This window comes from Stomoxys calcitrans, chromosome 5 (assembly GCF_963082655.1).
Source record: "Stomoxys calcitrans chromosome 5, idStoCalc2.1, whole genome shotgun sequence".
NCBI classification, from domain to species: Eukaryota; Metazoa; Arthropoda; class Insecta; order Diptera; family Muscidae; genus Stomoxys; species Stomoxys calcitrans.
In genome coordinates this window covers 105,557,958-105,581,890 of record NC_081556.1, presented here as the reverse complement: position 1 = coordinate 105,581,890, position 23,933 = coordinate 105,557,958, and the positions used below count along the sequence as shown (strand labels likewise).

Sequence of the window (23,933 nt, the reverse complement as noted above, 5' to 3'; positions counted from 1 at the left end):
CTAATTGTAAAAGATTTCCAATTCAACAACTCCTATAACATAAAAAAAATTAAACAAATAAAAACAGCATCTAACAGTTTCATGTAATTTATTTTTTCTTCGTATTTTTTAGTTTTTAATACTCAAAGTTTAGTTTTTAATACTTTAATACTTTAAGCTCAAAGTACAATTGTCTCATTCACAATAATAACCTTCAATCATTCACCATAAATTATTTTCACATCTCTAACCATTGGGACGGCAACTCTGACAGACCATTAATGTTTCCATAACTATCAGCTTTTGCATTGTTTGTATTTTTTGTTTTCTGCAATTGTCGCATTTTCTTGCTTGCGTGAATAAATTTTGTGGGGGAAAAGTATTAAAATATTCAATTTACCAACGATACACATACAGTTTTGATAAAAGTAACTTTAACTATTGGCCATTAGACTGTAAGAAGATGACGGAAGCTGAAGATGTCAGTGAATTGCTGTTTTTCGACACTTTTTCCCATGAGTCTGATGCGGTGAGTGAAATCTTTCATGAATGAAGCGAGAACAAAATTCAATTTATTCTTGTATACCCCTAGGACATAAATTTGGATCTAGTCCAATTTCCCAAGCCAGTGTTCATTACACAGGTTCGCATTATTCCTTTGGGTGCTCGCGTGCAGGCGGATTTCCCGGGCGGGGTGCGCTTGGGTGCAACAAATCCCTCAAAATTTGACATTGAGTTTTTTGTCAACGACTTGGGTATGCCGGGAGCGTCGGCATTTGAGAATTTGGGCCAACTGCAGTACAATCAAAATGATTGCATTCATTTGGAGTGCACACAAGAGAAAATTCCCACCGATGGCTTGGTACTTAGAGGTTGGTACAATACCATTACTTTGGCAGTTTATGGCATATTGACAAATTCCTTGACGGAGAATATTGCCAGCCCACCACCGGCACCATGTGAACCTGAGGAAATGGAGGATATAGCGGCTAGTATTAGCGCGGATGCCAGAAATACTACTTTACAAGATGATGACATGAAGGAGGAGTGGAAAGAACCATTGCCTGGAGAAATTCCTGTGACGCATGGTATCGAACGGGAAGATTTGGAATATGAGGGTTTGCGAGTTAGAGGCATTACAGCAACAGCTGGCGTGAGTGAACACTATCGTAGAGATTCGGGCGAGGAAAGGGAAAGACGTTTGCGTAAATCCTCAAGGTCTTCCGAAAGATCTCCCACCTCCTCACGCAATCGCTGCCTATCCGAAAGCAACGACCGTGAGTATATACGTTCAAGAGATAGAGAGCGTGAGAGAGACCGTGAAAAGAATATGAGAGATGATTGGTCCAGAAGTCCAGTTTATGGCCATCGTTCGAGAAGGAAACGCTCAGAACGCTCTCGTTCCGATATTGAAGAGTCGCACAAGTGGCCGCGAACGCCACCTGCATCGATTGTCTCACCAGCAAGACCACGTTCGCCTGACTACAGCGATGAGGAGGCAGCGGCCGCTCATTATAAAGCCATGAAGGCACGCAATTATGGACGTAGATCGTCCGAATCGCTAGATGCGCCGGCAAGTGCTCCTGAAAATCCCGATAGTAATATGCCAGAAGAGGAAGAAACTCCCGGCACACCTGTGGAACAATATGAGCCCATATTAAGTGACGATGAAATATTAGACGACGAACCTGACGATGATTCCAATGCCAATGATGATCAGGCTCAGGCTGTCGATGAATTCGAACAGGAAATACAATTGGCAGCAATCAGCGCTAAACCGGCAATAATTGACTTCAATCCCTACACACAGCCAGTGCAAAAATTCACCGAAAGCTCTTTCAAGCAACATGAAAAAGACGTTGAAGTTTTCGAAACCCTGCTTCGAAAATACGAACATCAAACTAAATGCGGATGTCTGGAGGCTTTTAAAGATGCCGCTACGAGTGCTGAAGAAAAGGAGAATTTCGTTTACCTCTGCGAGCAGTTAATAAATCAGCTGTCCTTTGTGTCCCAAAACTATAAACGAAGGAATCATGTTTTTAAGGAGCTATTTGGAAAAACGGAAAATCTAAAGCAGATGTACCACATCCTAATGGTAGCCTTAGATTTTGAGGCAGCTTGTTCGCAACCTCAGCCAGCCTTCAAAATCAGACATATAAAAACGGGAGCACGACTTATGGAACTGTTGGCAACCAGCTGCAGTCTATTTGAATATCTGCTGCACACAGAAAACTATGATCCCTTCAAGGCCATTTTGATTTTGTACCATCAGAAGTACATGGCGTTGTCCATAAAGCTGTTGCTGTTGAAATCCATATACACACTTCTGGATACAAAACCAGCATTACAACACTTCCTTTCGCCTGCTGTGGATGGCTATCAACTTATTTTAGATTTGCTGCACAGTTCCAAATTGACCCGCACCAAGTACTTTTTGCAATCGCTAATAAAGAAGCTGCACTTAAACGAGGCTTTGCTGACCATAAGAGAAACCTGCACCAATCTCTTTGTCTTGACCAACTATGAGGCCTCGTCCATGGAACCTTATCGAATGTTGGAGGCGGCCATTTTACAAGTTATAGAGGCATTGCAAGAGAATTGCCTGTCATATCAGCAACCTCGTCGGTTTTTGCCCGTATCCAAAAAGTTTGAAATTTCTGTGGACACCTCGGCATTGAGAAGTTTCGCTCACTCTTTGAGATCCTATTTTAATCAGCACGCTTTGGCAGAGTCACTGCTATTGCTTTTAAGCAACAGCGATTCCTTGCCTTCGTTTTTATTGTTGGCAAGTTTGGATTTGCTGCAAGCTTTGTTGTCTTCACATATTGGCATTGATTATTTGGTGGATGATGGTTTTGAAGTCACTCAAATGTTGGTGGCTATTTTACTTGGCATTGAAGAAGTGCCACCTGAGGTGGAGGAAGCCAACTTAGAGGTAGATGAAGAAGGTAGGTGAAGAGATTTTTTTTTTTTTTGAAATCTTTTATAGCTAAAATGTTCATTATTTCAGATATTGCTATGAAACCACCGGAAAGTGTTACTAAAAATGAAGAGGATAAAACGAGCTCACCGAAAACCACCGCAACGCCAGCTGAGTCTGCAACGCAGTCTGAAAGCGCTGAAAAAGAGACCATTAACGAATCGGAAATCTTGGAAGACGATATGCAGATTATCTCGGACAAACCTTGTAGTCGTCCTTATGATCTTCAACTTACTAAAGCTGGCGTCGAGTTATCCTACAAAATTCAGTCACGTTATCATCTAGATGCCATTGTTTATTATTCAAACACCAGCGAACATTACGACGTTGGTATTTTGTCCAACCATTTGCATGCTCTCTACTCACAGACATGCAATACCGAGGGACGACAGTACACTGTGGAGGTTATAGGGCTCAATAGTAATCTGCACATATTCATGGACCTTATTAAGCAGGAACAACGGTTTCAGGCCCAGAGACAATTGTCCTCGCCTGGGGCTAAATACAAAAGTCCTGTGCTCAGTTATGCTGTAGACATGGTGGATTGTTGTGTGCGTTATGCTGAAAATTTGGATTATCTAATAGAATTTGGAAAGCGTATTTTGGAATTGGCCAAAAATCACGAAACCTTTGAACCCTCAGTTTCTGCGGTGCTACAAGAGCTGTTTGTGCACTTGAAACCATTGGAGGTGGCCAATATATTTTCCTATGATGATATCACTCCTCTTGTTGAGATCATCGGTCGTTCTGCCGAATATGTCACCACTTTTCCTGGAGATTTGATAATGGGCCTAAGAATTTTGCGCCACTTGGCCATTGGCCCCGTTACCAAACTATTCAAATCTGCCGATACGGAAGAGCTTAAACATCGTTATGTGGCTTTGCAATTTTATGCTACCGATGGCATACAGACCATGTTGCAGATATTGGAGAAGTTGTGCGCCTACTTTGAACAGCCAGGCTTGCATTCACCATCTCTGATGACCCTACAAGGCACCTACTGCATTCAGATTATGTTGCCTTCCTTGCAGATTTTGCGCGAAATGCTTTCGTTTGCCATACAATGCCGTGATGTGGAATTCAAAGACTTGACGGCCATTGATCATTTAATGCGATCCTACTTTTTGCTGCACTATTTTCCAAGCAGCAGTCCAGTTGCAGCAGATGTGGCTAAATGTAAACATGAAATAATACAAACTTTGCTGGCCTACACGCAGCCCAATGAACAGGACGAGGAGTTGCTGCATAAATCATTGTGGACCCAAATGATTCGAGAGATTTTAAAAAACATCGATAGTCCATCGACTTTTATACCTGGTAAGTATTATTTTGTAAACTGCCATCTAACTCAGTTGTGCGGGTTTCAGATAAGGAATTCCGAGACATTATTAACATAGGTATCACTCGCTTAAGAGCTTGTCGAATAACTCAGATTAGATCTAATTTAACACAGAGGGTAGCTTTGCTGAGAGCTACCGGGCACATCCACAGGCAGTAGTAGACGCTAAGCGGTATCGAGTGGAGAATCTTAGTGAAAGGCCAATCGGCACCGCTTTTTGCTTAAATACTGAGTGCATACGATGCTCGATATGACAAAAAGATTTATTGGCACCTTTAAATGGCCAATAGCCATAACTTTTTAGAGGCGATCAGTCCTAGTACCAGAACAAGCTTGCTCATGTTGAGGAACTTGACGAGGAACGCTACATCCGCATGCAAACATGCAATACAACAACAACAACATCCCCTCAGCAAATCTAGGTCTCTACAGAACTCGAGAATGACAAGAAAACTAAGTGCCTGTAGATTATCTTGGGACGCTGTCCCCCCTTTATTCTGTGTCTTCTCTAAATTGCTCGGCAGTGACAAAAAGATGAACAAACGATCATCTCCAGCTCCACCTCGCCATCCCACTCTTAACATCGATGGCCATTTAAGAGTCCTATCAGCAGTACAAAGTCCTGCATACACACCCCCTAGTTAAGCGATGTTCTATTTCGCGAAATACTCGTCCACAGGGCCTTCGCCGCCACCAACACATACCACATTTGCGAGACCCTACCAAGAAGATCGCTCAGGAGAGGGCTCACTTAGCAACTCGTCGACCGCCTCGTTCTCCACCACCCCTTGACGGTTCGGGATCCAATTGAACCTTACAGCCTTCTCTATGGTTCGAATAAGTTCCTTGCATCTTCTAGCCAGTATCGACCTTTCATGGCCCGAAGCTACAGCTTTCAGCACCGTGTACTTTATTTGCGAGCAGAAGAAAATTATGAAACCTCTGTCATTAAGAGCTTGCAAATCTTTACTGAAGGTTTTTTCCAGAAATTTGCAGCATCGACCAGCTGTTTAATTTAAATAAATAACAAGAGTAAAGGCTGTGCTTAACCTCCTGCAAATTTTTACTGGAAAAGTATGCGAACAGACCTAATATCGTGATCGTCCGTTCGGGCCGCCGAGCCTGCGTCCGCATCGACATCATCTTCAGTCCCCACTGACTGTGAAGCCCTCCGCAAGGAAGACACACCCATACAGAATACTGTATGATCCCTGACTTCAAGGAACTCAATGAAGTCCCGATGGCCCCGACCAGTTTAGATCTTTCCGTATACACTGAAGGTCTCGGGAAGTTCAGGGTACCACCAAACCAGAAAATCCAAATGCAAATTTGACCCTAAACATTCCTTTAAGGAATGTCCGATTCAAGTTTAAGCACATTCAGTCCCATACTGACCATTTTTCTACGTTTCTTCTTCAGCTTGGTCTCTGGTCAAAAATTCTACAAAGAAACCCAACCTCTGGAGAGAGCAACAGCTCGGCCCATCCAGTACGAATACCCTGAAGCACAATTTTTTTTTTTTCGGTTTATGCTAAGCTCTTTGGCCCTCGCCCTTCCATACAGCTTCCTCAAAGCCCCCTAGACGAGGTCCATATTAATAGAGAAGGTTGTAGGTTGTTGTTGCTGTAGCCACATTTTCATGTGGAGGTGGCGAATATTGCCAAGCTGCTGTAGGTCATCAAACTCGTTCCGCTCCAAAGGACCAATTGCCACAGGAACGGGATGGCCATTGCTTATTTAAAGGCGCCAATATCTCTCCTTGTCGTGTCGAGCCGTATAGGCACACAGTTTTTGAGGAAGAGCCGGGCCGCCCGGCCTCTTACTGAGACTCTCCGCTCGATACCGCTGAATGTTCGCGACTACAGTTGCAGCTTCTCCGCAACCTGGGGACGCGTTCAGTAGCTCGCAGCTAAGCTTCTCGTGACAGCAATAAAAACCATACAGATCGGACCTAAACGTTCCAGCCTGTGTGGTGCTCACAGCTATCCCTTGCCGGGAGAAGAATTGGTTGTTGTGGTTGTAGCAGTTTGTGGTGTTCTATCTTTCGTCTGCTTGATTTTGTTGAGTGTCAAGACCCAGGAACGCTGCGACTAAGATGCGTCCACAGGGATCTGGGTCTGACACGGTTGTTGTTGTAGTAGCAGTGTGTGGTACACTGAGGCAGCAGCCCTTGCCGATGAAGGAATTCATCGGGTCAATCCGGTACATACATGAGTCATCTACCATTGCGTCATCCACGTACACAACAAACTTAACCCTCTCGAATCACTTCAGAATCCCGTTGAATACCAGTAGCCACAAAAGAGGGGATACAATACCTCCTACGGAATTCCTTTATTCACAGTCATCCCAATCGAGGCCTTCACCAGAGGCGCGTTGATAATTCGGCCTTTCAGCATCATATAAATTCAAGCCATTAATAGAGTGGGTTCCTAAGTCCACCAGAGGTACATGTATGGACTCTAACTTCACAATATAAAAAGTCGCCAAGGTGAAGTGGTAGTGCGATTTCCTCTTACATCCAGATACAAAGGCCTCACATCGCATCTCCATTGTTTGTCGTTTCCGAGATAATCCTGGTAGACGTTCTCTGTACCTTCTCGAACACCGTGAGGCAATCACTACAGCCAAAATCCTGTTTACTGGGCCAGTTCAAAGCCTTCAACTCCTACTTATTAGTCGTAAGTTTAGACGATATAGAGTGAAATTAATCCCCCTTGATCCCTTCTCAACATAGGTTAACTTTAATTGCCTAGGACAAAACATTTGTCCCAAATGTCTAGGTAAGGGCTGCCGTCACAGTGTACAACAAATGCGAATTTTGCCCATGAACATTCCACTAAGGAGAGTGAGAAGTTTGCCCCTCACATATCAATGAGTGCAGTCTGATTCAAGTTAAAGCTCAATGATAAGGGGCCTCCTTTTTATAGCCAAGTCCGAACGGCGTGCCGCAGAACGACACTTCTTTGGAGAGAAGTTTTACATGGCATAGTACCTCACAAATGTTGCCAGCATTAGGAGGGGAAAACCACCGCTGAAAATTTTTTCTGATGGTCTCGCCAGGATTCGAATCTAGGCGTTCAGCGTCATAGGCGGACATGCTCTGCGCTACGATGGCCTCCTACAACAACACACTGTTACAACAACAACCAAACCTATGGCAACAACCAGTTATCCAATCGCATGGCAGCCGGTTGTACGTACCGGCTTGACCCGATGGAATCCTTCATCGGTAAGGGCTGCCGCCTCGGTGTACAATACACTGCTACAACAACAACCAGATAGTTCAGAAAGAAGTTTTCCCCCTAACTTTTAAACATGGCTTCTGCCAGTACATTTGCTGCCTACTCAGCACTTTTTTCACCTTTAAGCGTGGTCTTTATGGTTTGCCTCTTAGCATCGATATACAGAGGCAACAGTAAGTAAAATTGGCCATTGAGCTAAAAATGAATCGGACATCAGTGTTTGATATGGTAAAATTTCCTTCCCAAAAGTTATTATTTTTTTCTTTTATCGCCTAACACTTTTTTTTATAAAACTAATATCTCCAATTATATTTTTCAGGGCTACTTGTACTAGCTGAATTGCTGCCGCTTCCTTTGCCCGTACCTCTACCTTTGGGTGATTCTTCTGCGAATCAGGAAATATTAAAGAGCAAAGCTCAGCGTTTGCTAACCGAACGTAAACTATGGTCGGCTCATCTACATCCACAAGGAGCACAAATTGCCCGACTTTTAGAAGCCATGGCGCCGTCATCATTCCCTCAACTAAGTGATCTGTTAACCCGTGTGTGTCTACAATTGGCTGATTTAGCCCCAAACATGACGCTATTGATATCTAAAACTCTAAGTGACTTGTTAACCAGCGAGTGGTCTAGTGTGGGACAACAACCTTCGGCTCAGCTATCACGTTTACTGCAATTCTATGCACGTCTTAATACTCACCCTGCTTTGAAAATTTCCACACTCTCCATACTTTCGGGCAAGCTATGGGATCTCTTTCAACAGCTGTTGACTCTTAAGAATCCCACAGAGTTGGGCATTAAATGTCAACATTCAGTTCATCGCATCTTGGAAAGTTTTTTAGATACTGACATCTCCTTTATATCCACCAAATCCTTACTGACCAACAACAATGCCAATCCTTTGCTAAATTTGGCCTCAGCTTTGCCCAACAAGGAATTGATACCCAAGATGGTGGAGGCCATAATCACCAATGTCATGCAAACTGATCTAAAGGAAGAAATTTCAACCATGGGAGTTCGAAATTTGTTGATGTTAACAGATCACGATATAACCTTCTATCATCTGTCGCTGATGTTGAAGCAAAAGAAAACCGAATTCCAAGAATGGCTTAAAAAGTTCAATGGCATTAATGAACCGGCTTCATACAGTGCCATTGTTGAGGCTTTGATACTATTGCTGCGTGCTCTAAGCCATATTGAAGATCTCAGTCAACATTATACGAATCTGCCGCCTCGCACTTTGAAATTGTCTGGCCAAGAATTGGCCTTGATAACCGCTTACAATAGAGACGATGAAAAATCCCATATACTGGAACGCTTGTCGGTTTTATTGGAAGCTTGCAGTCCAGGCGAAGAAGCTAAATCTCTGAAGACCGACATACAAGCGCTGAAGGATATGCTAAAAGCCGCCGATTTGGCTTTAGCTGCTGGCAACGAAGAGGAGTCAACCGCCTCTGGCAATGATGCCACAAACTTATCGGCACAACTATGTGCCAATGTTGAACCCAGTCTGCCCCAAACGGAAAGTATTGTGACGCAGTATGATGCAAGGCCCATATTCACCACCTATGATGCAGTCACTGATGATATGCTGCACATGACCAGCGATTATTGGCTTCAAATGCTGAACATCGATGATCTAACGACCCAAGATTTCGAGACACAATATGAGCGTATCACATGTGATTTAACTGAGTTGGCCCAAAACTGCTTGACACCCGAATGTAATCTCTCGTCGGACTGCAAAAGGGTCTTACACCTGTCCGCCTCGCCACAATCAAATCGTGAGCGCACACCCACGGCGCCTTGCTTTAGGACCAGGCGTGTAGAGGTTGAACCCAGCACGGGAAGGCCGGAAAAGAAAATCTTTATTACCTCGATGAGAGGCAGAGGCTATGTAAGGCCTCCACCTTCCAGAGGAGATTTGTTCCGCTCACGTCCCCCGAATACCTCAAGACCACCGTCGCTGCATGTTGATGACTTTTTGGCACTGGAAACTTGTGGTGCACAACCCACCGGCCCCACAGGCTACAATAAAATTCCCCCCCTCATGCGAGGCTCACGGGTGGGCCGTAGCCGTGGTTCAAGAATTTCTGCGGTAGGAGCCTATCGTAAGAAAACAATTATACGCACTAACTCTCCACTCACATGGAATGAGGGTGGGGGTCACTCACACTACCGCTCATCCAGTGAGCATTTTGGTTCATCCTCGGGCGAACCTCACTATGTCACCTCACATTTCAGCGGCAGAATTCGAGGCCGTGGCCTGCGATCGCGACCCTACATGCGTTGAAAAAGTTGCAATTTCTTTTTTTATTTCAGCTTAGCTTTTATATATTTTCCTAAATACATGAACAATTTCTTATCTTATAGAGTTTTAACGAAAACGACTTACATTGTATGTAGATCTATGCAAAAGTATTCACATATATACTAAAAAACAAACAATTGTATGAAAAGTTTATAAAAGATTTTTTTTTTTTAATTTTAAAAGTTCAAGTTTGATGTATTGAATCTTTCGTTGTTATTGTCCATGACAGTTTCTTATCGCATCGCTATTCCGTTATTATTGTGTGCAATTTCACATCATGTGCATCCAATGGCAGCTCTGTCTCATCGACAATTTGCTCTTGGAAAGCCAAAGCCATTAAAGTGGTCTTTTTGTTGGGATAGGTGGCGTGATGTCTTGTCAAATAAGTGTCATAGTAGCCCATGCCATGGCCCATACGACCTCCAACTCGGGTGAAGGCTACACCAGGCATGAGAAATAAATCAATGCCTTGACCTGTTAATGATAGAGGAAAAAATTGTCACAAACAATAATGATAAGGAACAAAAGTATCATAAATATGAACAAGTAAAAGCGTGCTAAGTTCGGCCGGGCCGAATCTTATATACCCTCCACCATGGATCGCATTTGTCGAGTTCTTTTCCCGGCATCTCTTCTTAGGCAAAAAGGATATAAGAAAAGATTTGCTCTGCTATGAGAGCGATATCAAGATAGGGTCCGGTTTGGACCACAATTAAATTATATGTTGGAGACCTGTGTAAAATGTCAGACAATTCGAATAAGAATTGCGCCCTTTGGGGGCTCAAGAAGTAAAATAGAGAGATCGATTTATATGGGAGCTGTATCGGGCTATAGACCGATTCAGACCATAATAAACACGTATGTTGATGGTCAAGAGAGGATCCGTCGTACAAAATTTCAGGCAAATCGGATAATAATTGGGACCTCTACAGGCTCAAGAAGTCAAGATCCCAGATCGGTTTATATGGCAGCTATATCAGGTTATGAACTGATTTAAACCTTATTTGACACAGTTTTTGAAAGAAAAAATAAAAAACGTTATGCAAAATTTCAGCCAAATCAGATAGGAATTGCGCCCTCTAGAATCTCAAGAAGTCAAGTCCCCAGATCTGTTTATATATGACAGCCATATCAGGTAATGAACCGATTTGAACCATAACTGGCACAGTTGTTGAAAGAAAAAATAAAAAACGTCATGCAAAATTTCAGCCAAATCAGATAGGAATTGCGCCCTCTAGAATCTCAAGAAGTCAAGTCCCTAGATCTGTCTTTATATATGACAGCTATATCAGGTTATGAAACGATTTGTACCATACTTAGCACAGTTATTGGATATCATAACAAAACACGTCGTGCAAAATTTCATTCCAATCGGATAAGAATTGCGCCCTCTAGAGGTTCAAGAAGTCAAGACCCAAGATCGGTTTATATGGCAACTATATCAGGTTATGAACTGATTTGAACCATACTTGGCACAGTTGTTGGATATCATAACAAAACACGTCGTGCAAAATTTCATTCCTATTGGATAAGAATTGCGCACTCTAGAGGCTCAAGAAGTCAAGACCCAAGATCGGTTTATGGACCGATATGGCCCATTTACAATACCAATCGACCTACACTAATAAGAAGTATTTGTGCAAAATTTCAAGCGGCTAGCTTTACTCCTTCGGAAGTTAGCGTGCTTTCGACAGACAGACGGACGGACGGACATGGCTAGATCGACATAAAATTTCACGACGATCAAGAATATATATACTTTATGGGGTCTCAGACGAATATTTCGAGTAGTTACAAACAGAATGACGAAATTAGTATACCCCCATCCTATGGTGGAGGGTATAAAAAAAATTGTTTTTAAAACGGCTATCCAATTCTTAAGCCATTTGACTTCTTAGCATAAGTCGCCAATCAGCTCCTCGCTTTATCCCTCTTAAACTTTTCAAAAATTAATTAACCTCACGATTTGATTCAAGCTTTCAAAAAACATGCATTATGAAATTTTTTACATTATTTTGATAAGAAATTAATCGAAAATAAGTCTGAGAACCTGGTTCGAAAATTGCTTGGCTCAAAAAAGCTTGACCCGGCTTAGCTCATCACTAAAAAGCGAACGTACGGGATATGTACTATGGAATGTTTTTCGATTCCGTAGTACACGGCTTTGTGAGTATTGAAGTGATATCTATGAGATGCTGGTGCTCAAGGTCTTGTACATGGCGAAACAATAGGACGGTTCACGTACTTCTGCAATAAAAATTTGCCAGCAGAAATTTGCGGGAGAGTAAGAAAAGCCTTAACTCTCATTTGCTTTTAAACAGCTGTTTGATGCTGCAAATTTCTGCAGAGAAAAAAACCACCTGTAGAAATTTGCAAGCTCTTTATTACAAAATCCAAAATTGTGCTCGCTCGCACGCACTCTCCCGCTCTCTTCTGTTGGCAAATAATGTACACAAACGACTTCCAGTAACAATTTGTGCAAATTTGCACAAATTTTTGCACATAATTAAAGGTGGTCTCATTTGTACAACAACCACAAATCATATGGTGCAATCCGCCATCTTATCATCAAGCTGTATCAACGTTTTGCCAACACACACAAAGAAATTTGTATGCGTGTGTATATACGTGTGCATAAATGAGCAGAGAATATGCAAGAAAGAAGATAACAACAAAGAGAATGCAAACAAAAATCTGACATCTGATTTTATTTATTTATTTGCTCAAATATTAGCCAAGGCCTAAGATCTTATTAAATCCGCATTGGGTCTTGTCAAGCAACCTAGATCCTTGATATGAGAAGACATGACCTCATGCTGCTAGCATGCCGAGTAGCTATTAATTTTCTTTTCTTGCTACTGAAGGGCTCTTCCGTCATCTCGTATTGGATTCATGGTCGCCACTATCCCTATTAAAGGATGAACCTACATGAAGTTCGATTTCTACTACATGTGGGGACAATTTTCTGAATTGATGAGTTGGACGTCGTCTTCCAAGAAAACGAAACGTCCCAGCCAGGTCTCAAACGCTGGGTCAGGAATTATCTGTGGTGACTCGAAGCTAAGATTCTTCTGACCCAGCGTTTCAGGCCTGGCTGGAGGCACGTATTGGCGATATCCTCAAATAGTTTGGCATGGCTGACCGTGTCGAATGCCTTCGATAGGTCGAGTGCCACAAGGACCGTCCTATCTCATGGCCTGGGCTGATTGAAGCCATGGCAAATGTGTGCGGTGATGGCATGAAAAGCTGTTGTTGTGCTATCTTCGAAATCCATGTTGATGTTAGGCGAATGAAAATTCTCCTACGAGGCTCGGGAGGAGTAATGCCTCAAGCGTCTTTGCTACTGGTGAGGGAAGGGAGATGGGTCTGTACGACTCCCTCAAACTCGGATCCCTTCCAGGCTTCAGTAGCGGGATCACTCTGCCCATTTTCCAGACATCGGAAACTATAAGAGTGTTCAAAGACAGGTTGAGGACAGTAGTAAGGTATTCAACTCTAGGTAAATCCAGATTCTTCAACATCAATGAAGAGATTCCGTCGGGGCGCAAAGACTTGAATGATTTGGAGCCACGGATGACATTTGTAACTTCGCCCACGGTAAATTGTGATGGCTATCCATCGGCTCGGAGACCACAAATGCGGCAAATTGCTTTTCTCCTTGCCCTGTCATTCTCGGGATGTACAATTATCCCATAACAACGAATCCCATCACGCTCGTCTGCGAGTACCACTACCTGCGCGGGGAAATTAGGCCGCACTTGGAGTTTTCGAGCTGCTGGTATAAAGCGAGCAGCGGCTGCTTGCCAGGATACGTCACTCAGGAGATCAGGGGATGCAATGGAAATGTCTGGGGGGGGGGGGCATCCTCATTCAACGTGCAATACGTGTAGCCTGCCAAAGCTATGCCTAGCTGGTCGTTACCTAGGGGAGAATGCCATGAAGTGTGATCTGCATTAAAGCCCCCTATAACCAGACGATTATGGCCAGATAGTAACCCACTTATGTCGGGGTTGTAAGCTTGGCCATACCATTGTATAGCGATGAAAAGAAGAAGAATCCGGCGCGAAAGGAAGCTTTTTTTTTCTGTGAATTTTGTAATTGAAAAAATTGATTAAAAACCCCTTAGAATGGTTTATCCCGAAAGTAAGTACTTCGATACGGATGATGGGAAGAAGATCCCACTACCGCGTATTAGGAGATACGATCATTTTCAAGCGGAGTATATCGCCATCATTCAACCGCATGGGGCAGGCCCCAAATTTCGATTGATGCAGCTTTGTGCGAGCCTCTACTCCAAATACAAGGACTTGGACATTCATTATATCACGAAAAGGAAAATACGTCTAATAAGCACTGATATGGATACCATAAATAGTATTGTTGCAGATGACGATCTTCGCCGTAAATGTAATGTCTTTATTCCGGTTGAGCTGTGTGAGACGAAGGCTGTCGTTGAAATTCCAGCTGAGACTGATATTACCGAAGCCCACATTTTTAAGAACGCAGCAACAAGTCATCGTGCTGAATACGGCTATCTGCCAAGCGAACCACGTATTACTGAGGTAAAACGGATGACAAAACCCGATCCAGAGAAGGCTGATACACGTTTGGACATCGATATGGTAGTCATATGCTTTACCGGCGGTTTACTACCATCTCACATATCGCTCGATAGGGTAATATTTCCCGTTAAACCGTTCATCGAGTACACCCCACAATGTAGACGATGCTGGAGATATGGTCATACTACCAAGGCATGTCGCAGATTTGAGGAGATTTGTTCGCGTTGTGGCACTTCTCATGCTGGTACCTGCAATGGCGCAGTGAGATGTGTGAATTGCAACGGTACTCATGAGGCTACTTCATTCGAATGCCACGTTCGAATGGATTTACGTGAGAGGGCGAGAGTTAAGGCTGAACTGAGAATGCCCAAGAGGACCACTCTTCAAAATCAACAGGCAGCAGACCCAATCAATGATTCGTTTGTATACACTGATGTAGATTTTCCGGCTATTAATTCGAAGAGGCCTAAATTGGTACGCTTGAATAGACCCCGGAAAAGAAGAGGTCAGACGAAAACACTGGTTAATGATACTAGCATGTTGGAGGAAGACAACAATGCCTCTGAATCAGAGGTGGTGACTCCTGACGAGAGACCAACTGTAATACCAGATATATCACCAACAGAACTTTCAACTGAGGATGTCAGTTCACTTAATTTGCCAGAAGACGCCGACGGGATTATTATGGAACCGATCGGAACTTCAACATGTGAAGATATTGTTATCACGGAGGAAGTGATTAACGAAAAAACAAACATTACTAAGACGACGCTCAACGACGAGCCAATAACATCAAGTGTCAAACCCAAAACCAGCAATACAACATCAACCACCAATTGTAACACAACGTCTTTACAAGATCCCTTTCAAAAATTCCAACAATCTGTTCCTATTGAAGAAAACTACCAAATCCCTAATGAGGATCAGGACTTACGTTTTACACAATATAAAGATAAGTGCTAGATGAAGTTAATTCAAATAAATCTCACTAGTATCAGGAACAAGAAATCACAACTTATGGAATTTTTGAGGGAGCACGAAATTGATGTAGCATGTCTTTCTGAGACATTCTTAGACCCGGATGAGGCTTTTACAATACCTGGATATGACATGATAAGATGGGACAGAACCACCAATGGCGGAAGTGTTGCCATCTTATTACGAAGAACACTGACATACAGGGCTATCCCGATCATAACTACTAACAACAGATTGGAAATTGCCGCGTGCAAACTGGAGACTCATTTTGGCAACATCGTAATTATGTCGGCATACATACCACCATCTGCCACTTTTAACAAGAACGATCTTAGCCACATGTTGTCTTTGGTTAATAGTGATGATCACTATATAATTTGCGGAGATTTCAACAGCCATCACCAGATATGGGGTAATCGTAATATTGACGACAAAGGTTCGATGATGGTCGAATTCATAGAGGACAACGATATAGTACTGCTGAATGATGGATCTAAAACGTTTTTTGGTTGTGCAAATCCTACCGCGATTGACCTTACATTATGCAACCCATCGTTGGCTCTGATTGCAACATGGACAGCCATGAATGAAACCTTAGGTAGCGGGCATTGTGTGATAAGGGTATCACTTCAATTAAGACCTAAGGTCCAACAAAAGATCTCTTATGGTGTCCCTCGTTTTATCCCTAAAGACACCTTAAACCAGGGTGTTTGGGGCATACTTCAGAGCGACACTTTTAGGATGACACAAGAGGGTGAGAAATTTGATGTGTTTTCTAGACTTTTTTATGAAAAGTTTAAGGCAAGGACTGATATGAAAAATCACCCTGACACGCCATGGTGGAACTTAAATTGCAAGAGGACTAAGGCTAAACAAATTCGAGCTGTTTGCGAATTCAGGAAGAGGCCATCGAGGGAGAATTTTAAGAGATTTGCTTTATCCAAAAAAGAGTACTTTTACACTATCAGGTCCGAGAAAAGGCGTGGCTGGAAGTTGACATGTGAGGGTATAGACTCAGAGATAACACCTACTGAACTTTGGAAGATCATTAAGAGATTTAGAGGCATGCACGTTCCCAAATCACCCTCAATACCTGATTCATGTATAGATCCATTTTGTGATACACTTGCCGGTCCTCAGGGCCCTATTTTTATTTCTCCATGCTATGAAGATGAGGTTCCCGACGCCGCGTTCTCAATGCCAGAGTTGGAAATGGTAATTGCTGCCTCTCGGGATACCACACCCGGCTTTGATGGCATTCGCAATGGCCATATCAAGGAATTTGATGGTGATATTAGGAATGCACTCCTTGACTTATTTAACGATGTGTGGAGAAGCAGACGAATTCCAGTCTCATGGATGCAATATAGGATAACACCGATACATAAAAGAGGTAAGCCTAATGATCAACCTGATTCATATAGGTCCATAGCCGTCCTGTCCTGTTTACGTAAGTTGTTCGAAAAAATGATTTGTCACAGAGTCGAGCACCATTTGGAATATGAAACCAGGATGAATAACTCACAATTTGGATTTAGGCGCGGAAGATCTACCTACGACAATGTTGTGACCCTCTGGTCGGCAGCCCAGGTTGCAAGGAAGGAGGGCAAATTTACAATTTGTTTATTTCTCGATATTAAAAGCGCCTTTGAGAATGTGAACATTGACTTATTGATATCCAGATATAGGACACTTGGAATTAGCGGACATACATGCGAGGTGCTATACAACCTACTACGATATAAAGACCTTTTTATGGAGAGGAACGGTAAGACCTATCGGAGGAGGTCATTTACCGGAACACCACAAGGCTCGGTAATCAGTCCTTTAAGCTTTAATGTTTACATAAATGATCTTTTTGGCAACTTGGAATCTGAGATTTTGGGATACGCCGATGATGTAGCTGTGTTTTACTCTGACTCGTCATTGGAGAGGTGTATTGAGAAAGTACAGCACGACGTATTTATTTTGGAGAATAGATTGTGCGAGTTGCAGCTTTCACTCTCTCCAAGTAAATCGAAGGCTATGCTGATATTACCCGGCAGGAGGCGCTTGGGCCCATTGAATCCATGTTTGTTGATTGGAGGTTCCTCAGTCGAATTCGTCAGTACATTCTGTTTTCTTGGTTACATACTGGATCCACACCTTAAACTTGACAGACACGTCAAATATGTCAAGAAAAACTGTTTTGCGTTCATGAATATCTTAAGAGCATTGTGTGGCGTTACGTGGGGTGCAGATCCGCAAAATTTATTACTACTCTACAAGGGAGTGGTAAGACCCAGAATGGAATACATGGCTCCGTTGTTAATGGATTGCTCTCCCGCCGAGTCTCTTATTTTACAAAGAGTACAATTCAAGGCCATAAGGGTCGCTCTGGGAGCGATGATCTCTACTCACACCCTTGCGTTGGAACAGCAAGCTAAAATCATGCCAGTGCCGGAGAGAATTGGACTTTTGGCGAATAATTACATCAACAAGATCATCTCTAACAGAACACATCCAGCAAGAAAATATATAATGAGATATATCAACAACGGTTTCTCGGGATCTGTGTTCATGTCCGAATATGGAAAGAAAATTCGTGAGTTTAAGATCGAGGACTACGAAAAGATACCTAGATATCAACACCCTTTCGACAGTGTTACGTATAGACCTAAGGTGGAATTTATGGATGTTCGAAAGGGATGCACAGATGAGAAGATCGTGTTGCAGCAATTTAACCAGATCATTGAAGATAGATGGAGACAATATACCAGGATATACACAGACGGATCTAAGACTCGAGAAAGGACTGGCCTTGCATTTTGGGTTCCAGATATGGACATAGAGGCTTCCTTCTCGATACACCCAGTTAATACAATATTCTCTGCAGAGGTGTACGCAATAGTCGAGTCGCTAAAATTCATAAAGGTGAATGATATTGGTCAATACATTATTATCTCAGACAGCAGGTCGGTGTTATCGGCCTTGGATACATTTGGAAACAACAGGACACATCCACACATATGGTCAATAAAACACCTCTTACATCAATTGGCCGTGGCTGGCTACACGATAATTTTTCTGTGGGTACCCAGTCATATGGGTATACCAGGAAATGAGTACGTTGACTCTGTTGCAGTGAATCATGAGGATGCCACGGACCATCCTGCGATACCCCATATGGAGATAAAATCATATGACAAGGCTAATGCTATCTGTCGATGGCAACAAAAATGGGACGACAGCCCTCACGGCCGCAGACTCTACTCTCTATCCCGTACGGTGAATACTACGCCATGGTTTAAAGATCGGAAATTACCTAGGGGTGTAATAACCCTCATTTGCAGACTCAGATTTGGACATACACTAGCCAGAGAGCATCTGAAAAGAATTAACATAGTCGATACCGACTTATGTGAGTGTGGCTCTATTCAGTCTATAGACCATCTCACATTTGAATGCCCCAACATGGATTTAGACGCCAGAGACCTACTGATTGACAGGGCCAGAAGAATCGGAATCAACCGAACTAGCTGTCTGGAAATATTGCAGAAGGACGACTGCAATCTGTACATGGCAATTTATAAATTTTATAAACGTTCCAACAAATTACTTTAAAAATTTCAACAATCAACCCTATCAAACAATCAAACAACATTAAATTTCAACAATGCAACCCGGCAATTTACTATAATCCCCAACTATGGATCCCAGGAAAGGTGGCATCATAGATCTGGTGTCTCAGTCACCTTTTATTAAATGTTTCATATGCGCAGCATATGAAACCAAGAAGAAGAAGAGAAGACCATTGTATAGCTCTATCGCGGCAGTACCAGACCTGACTGCTATCCCCATGTAGGGGTCACGAGCGCCAGGCGCAGGCGAGATGGGTCTAAATTGCACGGAATGATATATTACGAATGCCAATCCCCCACCTCCATTGCTTGAGCGATCCTTGCGTAGCACATTGTATCCGTGACAACTGTGCAAGCTGCAGGTATTGGCCAGCTTTGTCTCCTGGATCGCTGCGACCCATATATTTTTCCGACTCATGAAATCCACAATCTCATCGATCTTGCGACGGAGACCGTTGTAGTTTAGTTGCAAAAATTATATTTTTCTTGGCACTGGCCTGGCAATATTGGAGCTGGGATGCTGCTTTTGCGTATATTGCAGTACGGGAGAGGTTGGGGCGTCACATAGTCCGACGACGAGGACGCAGAAGGCGATGACGACGATGCTGGTGACCCACTGCTGGCTATATTCACACAGCACCTTGCAACATATCCAGTATGACTATACTCCCGTATTGAAGTGAGGCCAGGGCAAGATCGGAAATGTACCCACTCCATGCACCGGTAACACCTCACCGACACCGACCGATGATGGAAGTGGTTCTGGCAAACCGAACAGAACCGGGATCGAGGGTTCTTTTTAATCCCGGCACGGACAGGAGCGTGCGGAGAAGGCACTCCGGGATGTGCCTCTCCCATGACGAAAAAAAGACGAACACGTACACTGCGGCGGCAACCCTTGCCGATGAGGGTTCCATCGGGTTAATCCAGTGCGTACAACCGGCTGCCATGGGTGGCCATTGGTTATTTAAAGAGGCCAATAACTCGCCTTTCCATATCCAGCATCATGCAAATTGCAAATTTTGCCCATGAACTATCTCGCCTTTCCATATCCAGCATCATGCAAATTGCAAATTTTGCCCATGAACATTCCAGCCCTTGCCGATGAAGGACTCTATCGAGTCAATCCGGTACGTACAACTGGCTGCCATGTCCCAAAATACTTGGCGTCATATTTGATATCTCTTACAAATTCTCCTCACATGCAATCTGCGATAAGGTCAGAAATAGAAACAAGGTCCTCAAGTCACTTGGCGGCAGCATTTGGGGTGCTGAGAAAGTAACCTCCCGGATGGGTAAGCTGTGAGCAACACACAGGCTGGAACATTGAGGTCCGATCTGTCATGTGTTCAATGCTGTCACGAGAATCTTAGCTGCGAGCTACCGGACGCGTCCACAGGTTGCGGATAGTGTAATGCTCTATACGGAGTATCAGCAACGGCAGTCGCGGACAAACAGTGGTATCGAGCGGAGAGTCTCAGCGAGAGGCCGGATACAAATACTGAGTGCCTTTGATGCTCGATATGACAAGGCGGATTATTGGCGCCTTTAAATACCCAATGGCCACCTGTTCCCGCGGCGAACGAACCGAAACGAGCTCGCTCTCATACATGAGCATGACAGGGATCGCCAAATCTCCATGAAAATGTGGCTACAACAACAGTATTTTTACTTTATGAAGATGGATTTTTTTGCATCTGAAACTGGTCTTGGGCCCATAGTGCGCCCGTTAAACTACCCGAATAGTTGATATAAAAGCTATTGTGTAATCAAAATGTACCACACTTTGGTCCCGGGAAACACCTAGACATCAAATATCTGGTATCATTCTTGTCCAACCTAATCTAGCTCACCTAGCTTTGGACGTACTAGCATGGTATTGGTTTGCTTAAGGCCTTCAGCCAGGTCTTGAAGTGGTATTTAAATGTCGTATTTTACTCGTCAAATCGAACTAGGGATCTTAAACGGCTAAGCCCTAAAAAACCTTTCAAGCCTCTCCACCTAAAACATTAAAATAAACTCCAAGGCCCAATGCTCTTCTCAATTGCTGAGATGTCCAAAACAGAATTTGCTCCTTTACCAATTTCGAACACCAAATTTTAGGAAGTCATATTCCACTTAATTTTTCTATCAAAGCACCACCACCTTAAAATTGAGAGAGTGCCCCTAGAGTACAAAGCTAGATCTGGTTTATGTAATCTTCATGACAACAGCTTCTACAGTAATCACCATCGCGCTGTGCCCGATTGCTGTTATAACAGTCTGTGACTTAAACGATAGCAAGCTATTCGCCACTTTATCACCGTTTCAGCACTGGCTATCCCACTAAGTTCGTCAAATGGCACATATGCGAGAATGGCAAACAGTTTGCTCTTCAGGATCAAACTCGAAGAGCAACGAATCAAAGATGGTCACAAAGAAGGGGCTATCTAGACTTGAAGGGGTCTACCGCTTTGCTGCTGATGTTTAGAATAGACGTCTCAGTCATTGTGTCCTTCATGACAGCTCACTGTCTAATCGTAAAACATTCTGACAGACTGAAGGCTACCAGTAACGACTTTTTGCAGAAGCTGTGAGGACATCGAAGAGATTATAAGACACCTTCTGTGCTTATGTCCCGTACTGGCAGTCAAAAAGAGATCCATTTAAAGTTCTCATTTCTTTGAGAACCTGTCTGATCTAGCGCGTTCACATCCGCAAGTTGTTGGGAGTTTAAAGCCATCTGGATGGTTCAACGGTAGAAACTAGAAGGCATCCTCCTTTTTTCTTTTTCTGTGATATCACAATGGACGTAAACATCTAAGTTAGTCTGATGACAGACTGCCACTTAAACCTAACCTATCGTAACCTTGCTCTTTGATGACTGCCGCTTTCTAGCATACGCATTGGACTTTTCATTTTCTGGAATATCATCGTATCCGGGACCCAAAGTTAGCGATGTGTAATGCACCTGGAGTTTTTGCAGAGACTATGTGTATCGCTAGAGATTTCGAATTAGCGTCCTACAGTTTAAGGTCTTGAGCACCACATAAATACAGAGTTACAAGGGGGGGAAAATACCTTCTCACAAGGGTTATTGCGGTTATCACAATGCCCACCTAGAATATTTCCTGCAAGTCCCTACACTCGTGTGGCAGTCTCAACGACAATGCTATATAAAGTGCATCAGAGCAGATCGCCGTACCTGTCTTTATATTGTAGCCTTCAGTTAAAACCAGGGCCGTCTACCATTACCTAACCTATACTCCTACGAATAATGGCGACATTTGTAGGCATTTCAGCCTTACAGACAAACAGGCTGCACAAAGTTCAGACGCGACTGAATTTATTGATATGGAAGTAATCTCCTCACCATTTCTTATTGTGAAGCATAGAATTTTGTCTAAAATACTCATGCTTAAGTACTGTCTTGCATAGTGTTGGTGGCCTCAACAGATTAATTATCTCCTAGCATGTAGTCCATTAATTTTTCAACACAAACATACCATTTGTTAAAGCATTCTCCCTGCCCTCTTTGGCACTCGGTTGCTTTATCTTCCACTTGGTCAAGGGCAAAGATTCATAGTCTTCCAAATTTTTTAGTCGCACCATTTCCATATTGTTGCCCTCATAGGTGGGTACAAACACATGCTTCTCCAAGCGAAAACATTCGTTTAGCAATTCTCCGGTATCAACCTCAGTGGAGGTGCTTAAATAAATGCTAATGCGTTTCGATGAACGAAATGCGTCTGTCTGCAAAACCTAAATGGGAACAAGCCAAAACAGTTGATTAGAGAGTTCATACTAAGATAAGGAGGTTAAGGTGGTGTCACTGGTGTCATACCTTTTCAGTTATGGCCTTTGATTGTCTTGCTCTGGATTCGGGCGTTATAGATTTGAGAACTTCACCTTTCATGCGATTTCTAAGGGCCACTTTAAGGGGATTGGATAAATTTTTAGCCATTGCTTTAACGAATCTACTGCCAATTTACTGTCCAATCGTACTTGTGAACGCTTCAGCAATTCATTGTTTACTAAATGCGGCACTGATCATTGCTTTCGACGACGTCGTCGTTTAGTTCGACTATCAGTTCAAGTTGAGACCGGTTTATAGCTGTTCTCTGTGTTTATGTTCTAGCTACTCTGCATTGAGATAGTCTTTTGGAAATGCTACTCAATGAGAATTCATTCTTATCAGGTGGTGTGTTTAATTTGTGATAATTTCTCAGGGATTGGAAAACAAATGCAACAACGTACATAGCTACATACGTAGGTTAATAGAAACCAATGCATGTGTTGTTGTTGTTCTAGCAGTGTGTTGTACACTGAGGCGGCAGCCCTTGCCGATGAAAGACTCCATCGGGCCAATCGTGGTACGTGCAACCGGCTGCCATGCTATTGACCAATACATATGTAAGCATATAGCGTGAAATAGGTCGCTAAAGCAGGATCTTTATCTTTGAAAGTAGTCGCCTAAGTAAATCTAATTTCGAGTGTCAAATTCTTTTTTTGGGTAGGCAGCCAACCAATGAGGTGAGTTTATATAGAGGCCCCTTCTGATACAGTGTGATAGCCTAGTTACTAGAACAGCACCTTAAATTCCTATTTTATATATAAGAGACGAGAAAAGATGGCAGGGAGTCCTACGGAATCTTATCTGTATGCGAAGTACCTGCGTGCCCATGCGTGAAGAAGATATGGAGGATGGTAGTCGTCACTTTCAAGAAAGTTCTGATGTTTAAAGTTCTTCAGTTTGTTGTGTTCTATCTTTCGTCTGCTTGATTCTGTTGAGTTTTAAGACCCAGAAACTCTGCGATTAAGATGGGGTGCGTCCACAGGGATCTGGGTCTCAGTCGAGTGGTTCTGGCTGGGCAGTTTAACAGGTAACGTGTATCGTGCGGTCCCCTTGTTACAATCGGGACATACATCTTGCACGTCGTC

General features: G+C 43.1%; 2 protein-coding genes across 2 annotated transcripts; one reads left to right on the top strand and one right to left on the bottom strand.

Annotated features, from left to right (window-relative positions):
* The first annotated feature begins 303 nt into the window (after positions 1-303).
* On the top strand, positions 304-9,923 carry LOC106087672 (protein virilizer). Its single transcript, XM_013252803.2, has 4 exons — positions 304-508; positions 572-2,927; positions 2,990-4,276; positions 7,863-9,923. Exons 1-4 carry the CDS (start codon positions 443-445, stop codon positions 9,833-9,835), a joined length of 5,682 nt encoding a protein of 1,893 aa, XP_013108257.2. The 5' UTR covers positions 304-442; the 3' UTR covers positions 9,836-9,923.
* Positions 9,924-9,990: 67 nt separating this feature from the next.
* LOC106087673 (5-formyltetrahydrofolate cyclo-ligase) lies at positions 9,991-23,083 on the bottom strand. Its single transcript, XM_013252804.2, has 3 exons — positions 22,837-23,083; positions 22,499-22,754; positions 9,991-10,327 (listed from the first exon to the last, which is right to left on the bottom strand). Exons 1-3 carry the CDS (start codon positions 22,954-22,956, stop codon positions 10,098-10,100), a joined length of 606 nt encoding a protein of 201 aa, XP_013108258.2. The 5' UTR covers positions 22,957-23,083; the 3' UTR covers positions 9,991-10,097.
* Between the last annotated feature and the right edge of the window lie 850 nt (positions 23,084-23,933).

What these genes read in the sequence shown, in the direction of transcription:
- LOC106087672 (XM_013252803.2), top strand. Translation starts at nt 443, where the DNA reads ATGACGGAAGCTGAAGATGTCAGTGAATTGCTGTTTTTCGACACTTTT. An exon ending in TTTCCCATGAGTCTGATGCG is followed by an intron (nt 509 to 571) that starts GTGAGTGAAATC and finishes GTATACCCCTAG; the next exon opens with GACATAAATTTGGATCTAGT. An exon ending in CTTAGAGGTAGATGAAGAAG is followed by an intron (nt 2,928 to 2,989) that starts GTAGGTGAAGAG and finishes TCATTATTTCAG; the next exon opens with ATATTGCTATGAAACCACCG.
- LOC106087673 (XM_013252804.2), bottom strand. Translation starts at nt 22,956, where the DNA reads ATGGCTAAAAATTTATCCAATCCCCTTAAAGTGGCCCTTAGAAATCGC. An exon ending in CAAAGGCCATAACTGAAAAG is followed by an intron (nt 22,755 to 22,836) that starts GTATGACACCAG and finishes GTTCCCATTTAG; the next exon opens with GTTTTGCAGACAGACGCATT. An exon ending in GGAGAATGCTTTAACAAATG is followed by an intron (nt 10,328 to 22,498) that starts GTATGTTTGTGT and finishes TATCATTAACAG; the next exon opens with GTCAAGGCATTGATTTATTT.